Genomic DNA, 17,988 nt, shown 5'->3' on the forward strand with positions numbered 1-17,988 from the left:
CACTGTAGGTCTTGTCCAATGTGTAACCATACACACTAGTGCACTCACCATGGGAAGCCTATCCTAATAGCTAAGGCTAACCATCCCTCCATTTAGGAGGTGGTGCACTACAACCTCTAATGGGTTGCCTAGACCCATGAACTAGTTGTGAACATGTCATCTATTTGCAAGGAACCCATGACTTGGATCGTTTGTGCAAGTCCTAATGCACCTAAGTCACATACAATGCAAAAGATGTAGGCAAGAATGCTCATAAAGTATAAAACATAAAATAAGGATAGATAAAAGTGAAACTGGAACATCATTAAATAAATAATGAATTCCAAATTTATTACATCATGTCATGCTTTTAAGGGCTCTATCCTAACATTATCCCACTAGCCCTTAAAGCATCATGCCTATAAAGCATGATAGATACTCATCTGAAACCCATGTTATCCCAATGGCCAACAAAGACACAACCTATCAATGTCTTGGTGAAGAGATCCATCAGGTTCTCCACAAAAGGTATCTTGTCAACCATCATGTCACCCTCTAAACTATTTCAATACTTTAGAGCACAAACACATAATCCTTCATTCTCTTAAGGTACTTAAGTATATGCTTGATAGTTGTCCAATGTTCTTGACCTAGATTAGACTGATATCAACTCACCATACCTACTTCAAAGCAAACATCTATCCTAGTACATAGCATCGCATACATAAGACTACCCACTGTAGAGGCATAGGGTACTGATTGCATGCACTCTTTCTCCTTAGGTGTTTTAGGTCACTAATCCCGAGAAAGAGGAATTCCATGCCTAAAAGGTAATAAACCTTTCTTGGAATCCTGCATCACATACTTGACCAAAATCTTATCTATGTAGGTAGCTTAAGATAACACTAGTTTCTTATTCTCGCGGTCCCTAAAGACCTTAATCCCAATAATATACTACGCTTCTCCTAGATCCTTCATCTAGAACTGAGTAAACAACCCAATCTTGATTGATGACAATTGCCCTACATTATTACCAATGAGTAGAATGTCATCAACATACAAGATCAATAAGATCACCGTGCTTCCCTGCACCTTTTTGTACACACAATGCCCTTTGCTATGAAAATATCTGGTTACATCATATAGATGTTAATATCAAGATAATCGTTTAAAAATACTATTGTGGACCCTCACCCGATCCACTCAGATGGCGCGACTCGCTATTTTTTTTTTTTTAAAAGTAGTGTGGAATGGAATGAAAAAGTGGTTTTCTAGTTTTGAAAAATCCGTCCCCGATGAGGAACGATTTTGTTTGGAGTCGCCACTTACGTCTTATTTTTATTTTTTAAAGGGGAAAAATTAAGTAAGAACAAAAACCCCTAATGACTCCAGTATGGAAAAAGCGGTTTATGAAACTTGAGTCTGGGTCCGGGGATCAGGTTACCTATTGGGAAGGTACCTCATGTGAGGTACCATCCCTCTAGGCCCGGAACTCAGTCTCTACTATTGAATTGGGCATGTGGGAGTGTATGGGTCAAGGATCAAATAGCCTTTTAGGCTAATCATAGACAACACGAATCACACAAACCTACTCGATATCTAGCATGCATAGGCACTCAATAACTCAACAAATGGCGTACCTGAGGTCCCTAGCCATGCGCTGTAGAAAAGATCAGTCAATAAGCATCAATGCACAACAAGCATCACAATCCAAATGCCATGTGGGCATACTAACACAAAAGCCAACAATCAAACACATACCTGTGGTCCCTAGCCAAGCACTGCATAAATGATTATCCAATAGGAATAAATACTCAACAAGCATGCTTGACAATCACATGTCTAAACATCAATCACTAGATACCAAGGCCCATAAATGAGCTCAAACCATGGGTCAAAGTACGTATTGCGCTGCAATGAGGGGTTACTCAACACGTGGCAAGCATTTTTTTAAACAAACATCAAAATGTGCCCAAGACAAACATTCACAATAAACCTCCTCGACTTTCCTAGCCAATAATACCCTTAACTCATAGGCGGGCCCATATTAATTCAAACCAAATCTGGAATCAGACCCTAAATGTGGCCTACAAGTGCCTTGGAGCCTAAGTGCCCAAACCATAACAAAAATGAGGGGTTAAAACATGCTAAAACTGGAACTACCTAGTAGAACCGGTTGAATGTGTTTCCAACTGGCTCAACTGGTTGAGAAAAAAATCTAAAACTTTACCAGAATATTCATCAAAGAATAAGGAATCTAACAAAACAAACAGCTCTCAATTCCAAGCCCAGATGAGGGAGAACCGGCTGAAACAATGCAAAGCATTTATAAAACAGGGCTGCCACCAAGCCACCTATTGAACCAGTTCCCAACTGGTTCATCTGATTGAGAAAAAAATTTGAAACTTTACCAGAATATTCCTCAGAGAATAAGGAATCCAACAAAACAAACAACACTCAATTCCAAGCCCGGATGAGGGAGAACAGGCCGAAACAATGCGATGTGTTCCATAAAAGGCCAAACCCGAGCCACCCAAAATGCATTGTTTTCTTTAAAATTCGCCACTTAAGCCAATGCTTTAGTAGATGCAATTTTTCCATAAGCCTTTAGCATGCATGCCTAAAAGGGCAAGGCCAAAAATGACCCAAAAAAATTAACCGTATTTCCTACAATCAAAGGAAAGGAACACCATGTCCCCCTTTTATTTGCAAACTACTAAGGTCAAGGCCTTAGGAGCCAATATATAAAAAAAAAAAAAAAAAAAAACTACTTGGACAGCCTTTGAAACCCAATCAATGATCAATTAGCCAAGAAAACCACACACAAGTAACAATAGAAGAAAATAATAGCAGAAAAAAAGAAATAAAAAATAAAAGAAAAAAACAGAGGATCTCCAGTAGCAACCAAATCACACAAGAGATCAGTGTAATTCTAAAACCCAGAACCTTACCCACAAATGGGCACCAAAACCCCAAAGGTCCTCTAGATGCAATGACAAGGGGAACCACGAAGGCCTTATGAAGGAAGCAAAACAAACCTAAATTGAGGGCTAAGGAACCCTCATTCCAAACCTGGAGCACCAGAGTCCTTTGCTTACTCAAAGCAAATCAAAACTGGTTTCTAATGAGAGAAATACTTGCTTTGTTCACAAAACAAATCACACCATACATGGGAGCTTAGGCATGCCATAACGAAAATGCAAGGATCCCAACCTTATCTTTCATATACCTCCAATGACCATTTCAAATGCTAAAAAAATAACAGACTCACTCTCAGTTAAATCAGACATGTATAGTCTCAGACAACTTACAAACTTGACACAAAGACTAATCAGCAAAGACCCTCATTTTCTTGTCTAAACAGATTATTGCAACAAACCTCAGAAAGAATGAGAATATAAAATAGTAGAAAGTAGGATCAAAGAGTTACCTATGCATGCATTGAAGATGTCGAGGTAGAAATGAAGTCACTAGGGTAGCAAATGTCCAAGTTCCACTTCCAGAAATCAAGCCCTTCCCCTTCAACAGCACGAACAAGAAACTACTCCCTCTACAACTAGAAAATCTCTCAAAACCTCCGTCTCCTTCACTCTTTCCTCTGTTTCTTTTTTCTATTTTTTTCCTCTCTTCTTTCTTTTCCTTTCTCTCTGTGGACCCTCACCCGATCCACCGGACCGGCGCGACTCGCTTTTAAAAAAAAGAAAGAATGAAAAAGTTGAGTTTTCCAGTTTTGAAAAACCCGCCTCCCCCCCGGTGAGGAACGGTGTTGTATAGAGTCGCCACTTACTTTTTATTTTTATTTTTAAAATGGGGAAAATTAAGTAAGAACAAAAACCCCTAATGACCCTAGCATAGAAAAAAGCGGTCTGCGAAAACTAGATTCTAGGTCCGGGGATCAGGTTACCCATTGGGAAGGTACCTCATGCAAGGTAGCACCCCTCTAGGCCCGAAACTCGGTTTCTACTAATGAATTGGGTATGTGGGAGCATATGGGTCAAAGATGAAACCCTAGGCTAAATAGATGTCATGAATCACACAATCCTAATTGGTATTTGGCATTCATATGAATTCAACCAACCAAAACAATGGGTGCATACCTGTGGTCCCCAGCCATGCGCTGCATAAAAGGTCAGCCAAACACAGATAAATACATAACAAACATTCAGGATTAAGCACCATACATGCATATGATTCAACAATCAAAACCAACGATGCATACCTGTGGTCCCTAACCAAGGGCTACAGTAGAGGGTGAGCCAGCCACGCAACATGTATTCAAAATCAAGCATCAAAGCTTGTGCCAAAAAGGAAGATAGCTGGTTGAAATGAGGTAAGGGACTCCCCAAATGTCATACAAATCGAACTAGACTCATCTAGACCACACCAACCATAACATCAAAATTGCCCATACTAACTAAAATCAAACACTGACTTAAACCTTCAAGATGGCTCACAAGTGCCCTATAGCAAATGGGTTTGAGCCCCAATGGATAAGGGCTCGAAAAATGCCAAAATCGAGGGCTACCTAAAGTCCTCCAGCAGAACAGGTTGAACTAGTTCTCAACTGATACAACCTATTGAGAAGAATTCCCAAATTTTTCTAGAAAACTCCTAAATGAGTGAGGATTCAAACAAAAGAAACGGTTCTCAATTCCAAGCCCGGATGAGTGAGAACCAAACAAAGAAAGGTCAGGGGTTCTTCATGGCTGACAAAGGCAGCCAGCTATGGCGCTAAACCGGTTGAACCCGTTCCCAACTGGTTCAGACAGTTGATAAAAAATCCCAAATTTGGCCAGTAAGTTTCTAACTGAATAAGGAAATAAACAAAAGAAACGGTTTTCAATTCCAAGGTCGGATGAGTGAGAACCGGACAAAGAAAGGTCAGGGGTTCCTCATGGCTGACAGAGGCAGCCAGCTATGGCGCTGAACCGGTTCAACCGGTTCCCAACCGGTATAGACGGTTGATAAAAAATCTGAAATTTAGCCAGGAAGTTTCTAACTAAATAAGGAAATAAAAAAAGAAACAGTTCTCAATTCTGAGCCTGGATGAGTGAGAACCGGACAAAGAAAGGTCAGGGGTTCCTCATGACTGACAGAGGCAGCCAGCTATGGCACTGAACCGGTTGAACTGGTTCCCAACTGGTACAGACGGTTGATAAAAAATCCAAAATTTGGTTAGGAAGTTTATAACTAAATAAGGAAATAAAAAAAAAGAAACGGTTCTCAATTCCGAGCCCGGATGAGTGAGAACCGGACAAAGAAAGGTCGGGGGTTCCTCATGGCTGACAGAGGCAGCCAGCTATGGCGCTGAACCGGTTGAATCGGTTCCCAACCAGTACAGACGATTGATAAAAAATCCAAAATTTGGCTAGGAAGTTTCTAACTGAATAAGGAAATAAACAAAAGAAACGGTTCTCAATTTCGAGCTTGGATGAGTGAGAACCGAACAAAGAAAGGTTGGGGGTTCCTCATGGTTGACAGAGGTAGCCAGCTATGGCGCTGAACCGATTGAACCGGTTTAGCCGGTTGATGAAAAATCCTAAATTTGGTCAGAAAGTTTCTAAACCGAATAAGGAAATAAACAACAATCATGTGTGGCCTTTATTACCCACACCCAAGAAATACAATCTTCATATCAAAGGAAATAAAAGATGATGCGGAAGGAGAAAACACATATGAAGATAAATTGCAAGTAAAACAAATTCAGCCTACTTACCTCAGAATCTCCACCAGATATGATCTGTGTATGCCGATGATGACCTCCAAAAGATGAGATTATGTAGCTCTCCTCTTCAAAATAAACACAGTGCTGAAGCTTTCCCCCATGTTCTTAACTCGGAAGGTGCCCTGACCTTCTGTTTTTCTCACCAGCAAAATATCCCCTCTCCAAAGTGGCCTCCTCTTTCTTCTTTTTTCTTTTATACTCATACCCCTCTCAGCATTTGAGCCTCCTGGGTTCCTTCCCCTTCAACACCGAAATCCCCTCCATCAGCATGGAAAACACATCCCCCATTATTTCTCTTGCACTTACGAGGCCAGCTCACTTCCTTCAGTTCTCAGCTTGCTTCACCACCAAGAATCCATATGGATTTGTGGTGGGCTGCAAGGAACCCAAACCAAGGCCCAAAATGGGCCCACAACATTGCCCAAAACCGATCTGGAGCTTATGGGCCTGAGCCATGTAGGATTTGGGTCCCAAAATTACCAAAATCAGTGTTTTACACTGGCTGACTCGATGAACCGGATGCCAACCGGTCGAACAAGTTGCAAAAATTTTTTTGAAAATTTGACAGAATGTTCCTGGAACAGTGAGGAATCCATGAAAAAAAATGGTGCACAATTCTGAGTTCGGAAAAGGGAGATATGATAAAAATAATTACCAAAAATCAGTGTTCTACACCGGCTGACTCGATGAACCGGATGCCAACCGGTCGAACCGGTTGCAAAAAATTTTGAAAATTTTATAGAATGTTCCTGGAAGAGTGAGGAATCCATGAAAAAAATGGTGCACAATTCCGAGTTTGGAAAAAGGAGATATGATCAAAACAAGCTCGAGTGCTCCGAACCTTAACATGCCCCTATAAACTCCAACTAAGCTAAAACATCGGGATGACCCCACTTCCTTCCTATAGGGTGATGTGAACGACTAGGAAAATGGCCACGATGACCCTCCAAAATGAACCACATATGCGCCACAATGGACCACAGACAAGCCCACACAAGGCTCAGACACCGACTAAGCCCAAAAGGGGCCCTAGTGGTGCCATATGAGAACGATGGGTGCAGGTGACACCCAAAGGATAAATATCAGTGTCGAGGGACAAAATTGAGGGCCTACACTCTCCCAACACACAGAACTTTCTCAGGTCCAGAACTCTTCCCCCACTCTCTCTCTCTTTTTTAAGCTCTCACCCTCTTCTCCTTTGGCTTTCACCGTTTTGACAGAGTTTCCTCCTATAATCTAGAGAGAAGTCTCCCCCCTTCTTTCCCTCTTTTGGCTTTTATATCAAACATACCCCTTTGTTCCTCCAGCTTCCATTCATTTTCCCATGCATTCAGATCTAGAAAATAGCCCTTCAACCTCGAAACCACACTCCCCAATAACTCTCCTCACCAATTCTCCATGCAAGCTGACTCCTTTAAGTTTTCAGCTTGCTTCACCACCAAGGATCCATATGGATTCATGGTGGGCTTCAAGGAACCCAAACCAAGGCCTAAAGTAGACTCACAATATAGCCCAAGACCGATCTGGAGCTTATGGGCCCAAGCCATGTAGAAATTGGGCTTCAAAATGATCAAAACCAGTGCTCCATACAAGCTAGCTCAATGAACCGGTTAAACTAGATGCTAACCGGCCTAACTGGTTGAGAAAAATTATGAAATTTTGACATAATTTTCCCTGAAGAATAAGGAGTCCATGAAAAAAAATGGTACATGATTCCGAGGTTGGATGAGGGAGATATGGCCAAAACAAGCCCGAGTGCTCTGAATTCAGACTTGCTCCCATGCATTCTGCCTAAATTGAAACTTTGGGGACCGATCGAGCCAGTTGAGAAAAATTATGAAATTTTGATATAATTTTCCCTGAAGAATAAGGAGTCCTTGAAAAAAAATGGTACACAATTCTGAGGTCGGATGAGGGAGATATGGCCAAAACAAGCCCGAGTGCTTTGAATTCGGACTTGCTCCCATGCATTCTACCTAAACTGAAACTTTGGGGACCGGTCGAGCCTGTTGAGAAAAATTATGAAATTTTGATAGAATTTTCCCTGAAGAATAAGGAGTCCATGAAAAAAAACGGTGTGCAATTCCAAGGTCGGATGAGGGAGATATGGCCAAAACAAGCCCAAGTGCTCCGAGCTCAAACACACTCCGATAAACTCCAATTGAGCTAAAACTTTAGGATGACCCCACTTCCTTCCTATGGCATGATGCCAACAACTAGGAAAATGGCCACGATGGCACTCTAAAATGAATCATATTTGTACCACAATGAACCACATACGAACCTAAACAAGGCTAAAAAAAACCGACTAAGCCCAAAAGGAGGCCCTAGTGGTGCCATATGAAAACATGGGTGCATGTGACACTCATAGGATAAATGCATGTGTCAAGGGAAAAAATTAAGGGTCTACAAATATGCCCCTCTTTAGTAGAGTGAATGAACAAGTGATTCGCAAGTGCGAAGTGCAAGTGATGCAAGAGTGAAATGAACTCTAGTGAAGAATTCAAATGACCAACAATTTTGTCCCCACACCACCATAAAGAGGCTAAGGGAATGAGCCATGACGACTGAAGGACTAAAGGACCCAGGAACACTGCTGGAGAAAGCTAAAGGAATCTGGACACGATGCTAGAGAAGACAAGAGAAAATTAGACGCGATGCCAGAGAAGATAGGAGAAAATCGGACGCGATGCTGGAGAAGATAAGGGACCCGGGCACGATGTCGGAAAAGCAAAGGAGATCCCGACACATTGCTGGAGATAACAAAGGACATCCAGACACAATGTCAGAGAGAATAGGAAAGCGAATCTGGGAAAGTACCGGAAAAAGGCCTAGGCAAGTATCGGAGAAGTCAAAATGAAGGATCATATCCAAGCGAGTACCGAAGAACAAGAAGTACAGGAGAACGAATCCGGGCGAGTACCAGAATATGGGTCAAATCCTAGTGAGTATTGAAAAGGTAGAATCTGGGCGAGTCCCAGAAAAGTGTGGGATCCGAGTGAGTATTGGAAAGGGATCATATCCGGGCTAATACTGAAAAAGTGTAGGATCCGGGCGAGTACCGGAAAAGAGTAGGATCTGGGTGAGTACCAAAAAGGAAGTAAAAATCCAGGTGAGTACCGGAGAAAGAGTCATAGCCGGGTGAGTACCAGAGACTACGAGATATGAGGGATCAAATCTGGGTGAGTACCAGAGAACCTAAAACAACGGGATCGAATCCGGGCATGATGCCAGAGAACCCAAAACATAAAGGATTGAATTCGGATGCGATGCCGGAGAACCCGAAACAGAAGGGATCGAATCCGGGTGCGATGCCGGAGAACCCGAAACAAGAGGGATCGAATCCGGGCACGATGCCGGAGAACCTAAAACAAAAGGGATCGAATCCGACCGTGATGCCGGAGAACCCAAAACAAGAGGGATTTAATCCGGGCACGATGCCGGAGAACCCGAAACAAGAGGGATCGAATCCCAGCACGATGCCGGAGAACCCAAAACAAGAGGGATCGAAGGAGGCATGCCCTAGTGTGAGATTAGAAAATGCCGAAAAACAAGACATGAACAACCCAACCAAAAATATGGAAAAAAAAAAAGAGTATGCCCCTATATGACAACTCACAAACGTGACCAAAGGCGCAAAAAAGGGGCTATGCCCCAGTCTAAGGCATCAATACCATGTCATAAACCCACAAGTGCACATAGAGTCAAAGTCAAAAAGCTGGAAATATCACAAACATCCATCCCTGAGGAAAAACCCTCCACTCTAATCCATAACATCCAATATCCACAGAAAAACTGATAGGGGTATGCCCCAATGTGTACATTTGAAGCTCAAATATCCCAATAAAAACTTTGAAATACATCTTTGAAGACCCAATCATCTGAACAAGCGAACCGAACAACGTCTAGGGTATGCCCTAGTGTGCACACCCACTGGGTCAATGAATACTGTGAATTGGATTCCGAGTCAGCTCTCAAAAGCACTCCGTTGTATGAAGAAACCAAGCTAAATGTGGGGCTTACTCAAACTCTAATATCCAAAACATCTCTAGGCAAAACGGACTGCCTGTGTACATGTGTAAGAGCCAAAGCCAGCATGCAAGGATGGCGGTATGCCCCATTATGAATATGTCAAAGCATCAAGCAAAGGTGCCCTCAACGGTCCAACTCTCTATATCATCTATCTCTGATCATGGACCTGAGGCAAGCAACTAAATGGAAAGGTAATATGTCACCCTCGATATCCCTAAGAAAGGAGACCCGTCGACATCCCGTACTTAATCAGTAGACGGAGCCTGTCTATATAAGATGCATCAAAGCCAACACGAGATCTCATGGCCTCAGGGTGGTCTTACGACTCGGATCGTAATGTAGGCCAGGGGTAAAAAGGTGAATGAAATGACGAGAAACAAAGGCCCAAATACCCAATAGATAATGCTAGACCCGTATGTGTTCAATGCCAAATATCGAAGAATCATGTGAGTAAGGTGACTTAACCAACATCCGAATGAATAATGTCAAAATGACAAGTGGTGTATACCAAGGACACATCGTTCAAGAAGCGAGACAACAATCGACAAGGATGGAAGAAGAAGATGAAAAGAGATAAGACAAGTGATGAATGGATATAGAAGAAAATAGAAAAACTAGCTGGGATAAAAATATAGCAATGCGTGACAATGACGAACAACTCCTCCTAAGAACGCCAGACCGAAGCAAGTCACTGTAAGATGAGAATAGTGAAGTAGACAATGATCCAGGGTACCTAGTATCAAAGAGACCCGAACCTTCCTCCCAATGTGTTACCCAGATCCATGGAGAAAGATCATACAATGCTCTCACCTGACTCTCAAAGCAAAAATAAGTCTCTCAAACCCCAAATGGCCTCTGATGATCAAGTTGTATCAACAAATATCAATCAAGCATCTTTTTTTTTTTTTTTTTTTTTTTGCACTGAACAACCAACAAAGCTAGATGAATGCCATACCAACACAATCCAACAAGATGAACCTCAAACCCGGAACCCAAAGTGGTCCCCTCTCAACCTAAGAATCCTGGATCAAAGCCTACAGGTGGAATGAAGGTGTGACAAGCCTGAGCTGTAGCTCCGGGACAAGAGCATGTCATCATCACATAATAAGAGATAGAAGTGAAATGAATAGAGATGATAGAAATTGGACTCGAAGGCAGACAATGTGAAAGTGTAAATTGGAGCAAGAAAAGACCATGAATGACCTATGGAAGAGAAAAAAGTGAACAAATACATAATGTGCTCACAATACTCACAGATCCAATCAATAAATGCAAAGCGCACAGGGGAAGGCCCCCAACCTAGGTGAGAAGAGGTATGCAAGGCTAAATGAAGAAAAAGACCCAAAATGAATCACGTGAAGCTCAATGGGCTAGCAATAGGATATATCAACATATGGGTACGCAGTAGGGAATATGGCTACTCGAAATGACGACCACCCATCCTTTGACCATGATCTTACGCATAAAACTTCTTCAACTGATCCACATTGACAAGCTTCGCAAACTGATTTCCTTTCAGGTCTGTCAGCCAGGCTACTCCCTCTCAGGTCAAATCTCGAATAACATACGACCCGCTCCAAGTAGGTCTAAACTTGCCTCCAGGGTCGTTGATCAGTCTCCTGAGGGCTCTCAAAACTAGATCACCTTTCTAAAATTTCTTAGGCTTGACCCTTCTTCTGAATGCACAGGCCATCTTCCTCTTATAGGCTTGAACATGATCTGCTGCCCTTAATCTTCTCTCATCCAAAAGGCTAAGCAGATCAAAACGAGACTAGGCCCACTTGGCCTCAGATATCTGTTGCTCTAATGCTACTCTCAAGGATCCCATCTCAATCTCAACAGGCAGCACTGCCTCCATACCATACACCAAAGAATACGGGGTAGCCCTAGTAGAAGTACGAAAAGATGTACGATAAGCCCATAATGCAAAGGAGAACTTCTCTGACCAATCCCGAGAAGTCTTGACCATATTTCTCAAAATCCTCTTGATATTCTTGTTCGCGACCTCAATTGCCCCATTAGTCTGCGGCGTGTACGCAGACGATTTGTGATGCTGAATGCCATACTCCTGAATCAATGTATCCACCTCACCCCTAAAATGAACCCCCTCTGTCAGAAATCAGCTCATGGGGGACCCCATATCGACATATAATGTACGATCTGATGAATTTGGCCACTCTGGCCGCTGTCAATCTAGCATAGGAAGCAGCTTCCACCCACTTGGTGACATAATCAATGGCAACTAAGATGTACTCATGACCACTGGAGGACTTAGGCGAGATCTTCCCAATAATATCAATACCCCATATTGAAAATGGCCAAGGAGATGTGAGTGCATGCAACTCCAAAGGTGGCATGTGAATGAGATCACCGTGCATCTGACACTCTAGACATCTCAGTACAAACTGGCAACAATCTATCTCCATGGTCAACCAAAAGTAGCCAGTCCTCATAATCTTGCGGGCTAGCATGTGTCATCCCATGTGTGGGCCACAGACTCTTGCGTGGATGTCTCTCATCACTCTATCTGCAGAGGTATGTTCTAGACATAATAATAATAGGCCATCGGGCAATCTCCTATAAAGTGCATCCTCGTAAATGACAAATCTGGTGGCCAACTGCCTCAACGCTCTCCTATCCTTAGCTGTAGAAGCCTCTAGATGTGTGCCACATGCCAGAAACTAATAAATATCATGATACCAGGGTAGCTCATCTTGATCCTCAATATCTCCAATCAGACAACAGTAAGCTGGTGCAGACCTAGTCTCAATCAACAATAGTCGCACAGTCACCCCCGCAGGGATCTCAATCACAGAAGCTAAGGTGGCTAAAGCGTTAGCAAACTGATTCTCTACTCTGGGTAGGTGTATATATCTCAACTCATCAAACCTATCAACCAATAAATCCAGATATGCATGATAAGTGATTCAATCCCAATTGGTGTATCAGCTAATTCATGTCCTCTCAATGGTCCCTGACAATGATGTCATTTGATTCGTGTCCAGCTAGTGTTCCTTGATTACGGTCCTCAGAAGGGAGTAATCAACAAAATTTATAACCTATATCACCATGCAATAGGATAGCCTTAGCTAATATAGCATAGTGGCTCTAGGATCGTTCACTGGGAAGGGTTTTCAACTTACAACTGATACAAATTCAAAGTTGAACTGGTGCTTTTTCATTTCAAGGTTAGCTTAAGAAGAAAACATAAACTTTGGTTGAAAAATGATTTGTTTTAAGCTAACTAAAAAGAAAGTAATGGGAATTACTTATGAAGAAAAACGTTACTTGGAGTTTTAGGTTCACTAGGGAGGCTTCTCATGCAAAAACAAAGCTCCAGTCACTTGAATCTTTTCCTCGCATTAGATAATTAACATCTAGTTAATTCTCTAACTGGTGTTGTACAAATATTTCCCTTTAATAGGTTTCAGCACTAATTCCCTCTCACTGATGCAACTTGCAATGGCTCATGCCTCTCACTTAGCATTCTCCATTCAAGGTGATCATTAACCTTGGACTTCCCTTCTCAAGCTCACAAGAGATAACTAGTGGATGTCTCCTTAGAGTCCAAAAGCTTACCAAGTGTTGGCAATTCTAGAAAATCCTACCTTCAAGTCACCTCCCAAAGGCTCGTAAGAGATAAACTAGTGCATCTCCATGGACGGAGATCACTTGCCTTACCAAGTGTTGACCCAAGTGAATTGAAGGCCTTTTAAGTTAACTAAAAACATAGAAATCATTAATGGGTCACACTTTCTCTTCATTAACAGCTGAAACAACAAAACTACCAATTCTTACATTTGGGGCCTTACCCGGCTACCTTAGCTCCAAGGAACTAAAATCCTAACCACTCATTCTCTGAGGAAACATCCTTAGAGCTTGTTTGGCTAGTAAGAAAATTATAAATACAATCAAAATGAGTAAGTAAGGCAGAGCAAAGCTCTATATTTTACTTCCTTTCAAAAACTATACAAAAATTGTGTTTGGGAACAAGCTCCCCGACATATCACTGTAATCGAAATTACAAACAATATATATGAGGCTATTTACTCTTTGTTCTTGCTTAATAACTAAGGAATCCTATGATAGGTGGATTACAAGGAGAGAATGGGGATTTAGACATCAAATATCTAAAGCAAAAAAATCTAAAAATGTCGGTCGCAAATATTGGGAAGCACTCAGGAGAATTTCGCAGGCGTGCAAGATGGCTGTGAAATTTCGCAACCTGAAGGACACCATTTCGTAGCCAAAGGCTGATTTCGCAGCCATCCTCTTGTGATTTCACAGCCAAAGGCTGATTTCGTAGCCCGTGAAATTGGCCTTCAGCTTGGTGTGATCGGTTTCCAATGGCTCTAACTCATTCATTTCAACTCCGAATTGCGCTCCGTTTGAAGCATTGGATTGATGACTTCTCGAGATTCGAAATGAAATAAAGTATGCATAAATTGAGCTCCAGGAAGTGCTGAAAAAGTGGCTGACATTTGCTGTCCTCTTGAATGCTTCATGTTAGATTTCTCTCTTTGCTTTCCCTCCTTGCATTCACGATTTGCTTATGACAAAGGACTACAAAGCTTCAAAGCTTTAGTTCTTCATGTTACTAGGCTTCCCATTGCTTTTCCATGGATTCCAAAGAACTCTCCTCAATCTTGGATTGCTTTGGTGATCAAATTACTACCAAAAACACCAAAACTTACACAATTTGATTAGAAATGATTGCAAAGGTCCTTAATATGCTAATTGAGTTAAAAGGTAATAACCACTACTCAAAAGTGTTTAAAAGAGTTAATTACAAGCTATCAAATAGCACTTTTTGAGTAGTAATCACTTCCCCCAACCGACATATTGCTAGTCCCTTAGCAATACAGGAGAGAAAAAGTAAACTACAAAGTAATATACTTTACAAGATCATGCTGATCACTTCAAAAAATTTTAAGTGGCATGAAGATCAAACTCTCACATGGAACATTAAAGAAATATAAACTCAAATCTCAACAAGAGTTATCAAATACCTTGCTAATCACAATTCATAAAGAGAAGGCATTATGCAAATTGAAGTTTTAAAATCATTTCCACTTCCAAAGGACCAAACCTTACTCTTCCACAAAAATCTAAGTGTTAGTTGATAGTTTCTGAATATAGTATGCTAAACTAATCTCTCCCCCCAACCTAGTTCTTTTTCAACACTTAGCAAACTGACCAAATTCAATAGGTTAAGAACACACCCTTTTGTTTCACAATTTTTTTCATTGTAGGAGTACAAGGCTTAAAGGTATTCTTTTCTAAATTTTCCATGTAACGGGGGTCCATCGATGACTCCTAACCAATGAAGGCTTAGGGCATCAAGCTTTAAGGATCTTTCAACCACTAACTCCTTGGATTTTACCCCGGACTTTTGAAAATGAAATTTAATACCTAAGCACCTACAGTATGTTAAACTCTACCTATTCACCCTTCTAACGAGCATTGAGGTCGGTGACTCCCAACCAATGAAGGCTTAGGGCACCAGGCTTTAAAGATTTTCACCATATACTCCTCAGACCTTGCTCGGGTTTCAAGGCAAGTAAAACATTTTTTCTTTCTTTTTTTTCTTCTTTTTTTTCAAAGGCTCATTGGCCTTTTATAAGGTGTCCCAACACTACTAAAATAAGGTAAAAGGTACCAAGTCTAAATTTTCCTAAGTCAAGAGGGAAATAGTTTCTCATCTTATAATCGGAACCTATTGTGTACAATGTGTGAATAGCTTAAAGTGGAAGAACTAAGGTTGAATTCAATAGAAGTTTCAACAATTCATCAACTTTAGTAAGCATAATACAAACTCTAAGTCAAGTGAAAAACAAAAATTCAATTTCTCCCATTTCATTTTGAGAATTTTTCCTTAATAACCATGGAGAGTAGAATAAAAAAACTTTAAAATTTTTTAAAATTTAGCAAAAATCAACTAAATTATCAAAATAACTTAACATTAATAACAAAAACTTCCTTCCTCAACTCTCCCCCCAACCAAGCTGAACATTGTCCTCAATGTGGCATGAGCGACTGAGATTATAGGGAGGAAGTGGTACCTCTTGAGTGATATAAATTTTGAGTATTGATTGGAGAAACCACATGTTTTAAAAACAAAAAAAGATATGAGTAGAGGAATTAGGATAAAATAATGCTAAGAGTGCTAAAAAAAATGATAGATTTGTATTACTTCATTTCATGAAAGTACAATATAAAAGAAAACAAGTAATACAACTAATCCCAATATATGAAATATCAAAAGCATGGGATGATAAGTGCTACTACAGTAAGGAAAACATAAACGAAATATATAAAGGAAACTATGCAAATGATCAGATGGTGGCTGTAGGATGATGTGGAGATGATGGTTGAGCTGCCTCTGCCTTTCCTATTGTCGGCTCCTCAGGAGGCATAGTCTGATGTACGAAATGAGGGGCCTGTGATGGCTCTGGTGGGATAGGAATGGGGTGCTCAGGAGGTGATATAATACCCAGATGATGCTGAATCTGCCTTAGGATGGCAGTGTGCTAAGTCTGAGTGGCGATAATTTGCTCCTGATGAGCACTGAGAGCTGTGATCTGCTGAGTGAGGATGCTCTAAGAAGTGGCCAATGCCTGGAAAGTGTGGCATAGACCTTTATACTCGATAATGGGTATAACAATCCTTGGCTCAGAGGAAGGAGATGGCTCTGATATGGGTGGAATAACAAGGGGAGTCCGTGGTGTGGCCTGAGGAGCAGAGGGTGCAACCTCAGGACTAGGCTCTGGGGAGGCCACTGCAGGGGCTGCATGGGCTGGTGCTCTCATGTCAGCTGGTATCTCAACCGGCTATGGCTCCTCTGGATGTGGAATCTCTGGATGCTCTGGTCTAACTGGGGCTCCCTGGTCTGCACCATAGGCTATCATACTCGTCATTTGTCGAGAGTGAATATCTCTCGACAAATGCATCTACGCTCAAGCTGAGGCTCTGCTGGGTATCCCAAATGCTCCAAAATCTGGCATAACAGTCTGAGGAAGAGAAGTGGAATAGCATCCGCTCGGAGTAGCTTCTTCTTATGGACCTTCTCTTCAAAGTATAGAAGAGCGGCCATGATGAGATGATAAGGGCCAAAGAAGTATCCCTCAGATATCCTAAATAGCGCCTCTAGCAAAACTCCTCTCCTCTGCACCCAATGATGAAGTGGAAAAATGTTATGGCGCAGGAGTGCATCAATGAAGAACATACTAGGATAGAGCTCCTTCCTCAACAGATACTAGCACGAGGATGCTCCTTTGGACAGAATATGAACGATGTCGCTTTGTGCAGGATGAGTCCAGACTTGAAAATCCTCTGGATGTGTTGGCTCATAAGGAATACAGAGTGCCTCTGCTATATGTCGGGCTCCCAGAATACCATGGCGTCCATCTATGGTAAAATGGATGACTGTAGGATCCCGGACCTGGTGTGTGGTCATGGACTGATAAAAGTCCAATGCTATGCGGGGATAGAAAAAATCCCTAGGAATCAACAAGTGCTCTATATGGTACCTCTGTAGCAGATGGAAGGAATCCTTGAGCTCGGGTTGAAGTCTGAAAGTGGTTGTGTCAAAACAGAGTTCGGAGTGGAATGACCTTGCTCTGCAATCCAAATTACCCTTAATTGGTGGTTGAGTAACCATGGGGCGTCTGATAACCACCTCAGGAGTCATGCTTGAGGGAATATGAGACTGTTTGGCTGGTGGCTGAGATGGTTGAGGCTTTTTGGCAGGTGGTTGAGATGGCCGAGGCTCTGATTCAGGCTTTGAAGACAACTCTATTAAATCAATTGGCTCTGAGACCTTGGTTTTCTTCTTTGGGGGACCGCGACCTGACTTTTGGGCTCGGGAAGAGCTCGCCCCAGTCATGGTGAGTGACCTCCGTGTCTGATAGCGTGTCATAGGAGGACTTATGGGTGTGTCCTCAACCGAAGGTGGGACGACCGGTGGCCTCGGAGGCTCGGGTGTGGCAGCTTGGACAGGTCTCAGGCGAGATGATGGGGACAAGGACTTAGCTCCTCGGGTTCTAGCCATGGTTGACTTAGAGAAGACTGCCGGAGGTGCGCGCGACTTGGCTCAGGCAGAGGGTTTAGACAGAGAGTTGCTCTGGCTTGGCTCCTCTTTGGTACCTATTTGAAGTTCAAATGACCGATAAAAAAATGAAATAAGGAATTTATAACGTTTAAAAAGGATGCCAAGGGACGGTTTTGATTTTCACAGCAGATGGTCGATTTCA

At 42.0% G+C, this 17,988-nt stretch overlaps 1 protein-coding gene and 1 pseudogene across 1 annotated transcript; both read right to left on the bottom strand.

The window, feature by feature from the left end:
• The window catches only part of LOC117909919, a 52,770-nt pseudogene extending 43,507 nt beyond the window's left edge, over nt 1-9,263 (bottom strand).
• A 7,072-nt stretch (nt 9,264-16,335) lies between these two features.
• Nucleotides 16,336-17,786, bottom strand: LOC117909920 (zyxin-like). Its single transcript, XM_034823970.1, has 3 exons — nt 17,394-17,786; nt 16,691-16,901; nt 16,336-16,523 (listed from the first exon to the last, which is right to left on the bottom strand). The coding sequence occupies exons 1-3, from the start codon at nt 17,784-17,786 to the stop codon at nt 16,336-16,338; spliced, it is 792 nt and encodes a 263-aa protein (XP_034679861.1).
• Nucleotides 17,787-17,988: the final 202 nt, after the last annotated feature.

Source organism: Vitis riparia, unplaced genomic scaffold (genome assembly GCF_004353265.1).
Source record: "Vitis riparia cultivar Riparia Gloire de Montpellier isolate 1030 unplaced genomic scaffold, EGFV_Vit.rip_1.0 scaffold469_pilon_pilon, whole genome shotgun sequence".
NCBI classification, from domain to species: Eukaryota; Viridiplantae; Streptophyta; class Magnoliopsida; order Vitales; family Vitaceae; genus Vitis; species Vitis riparia.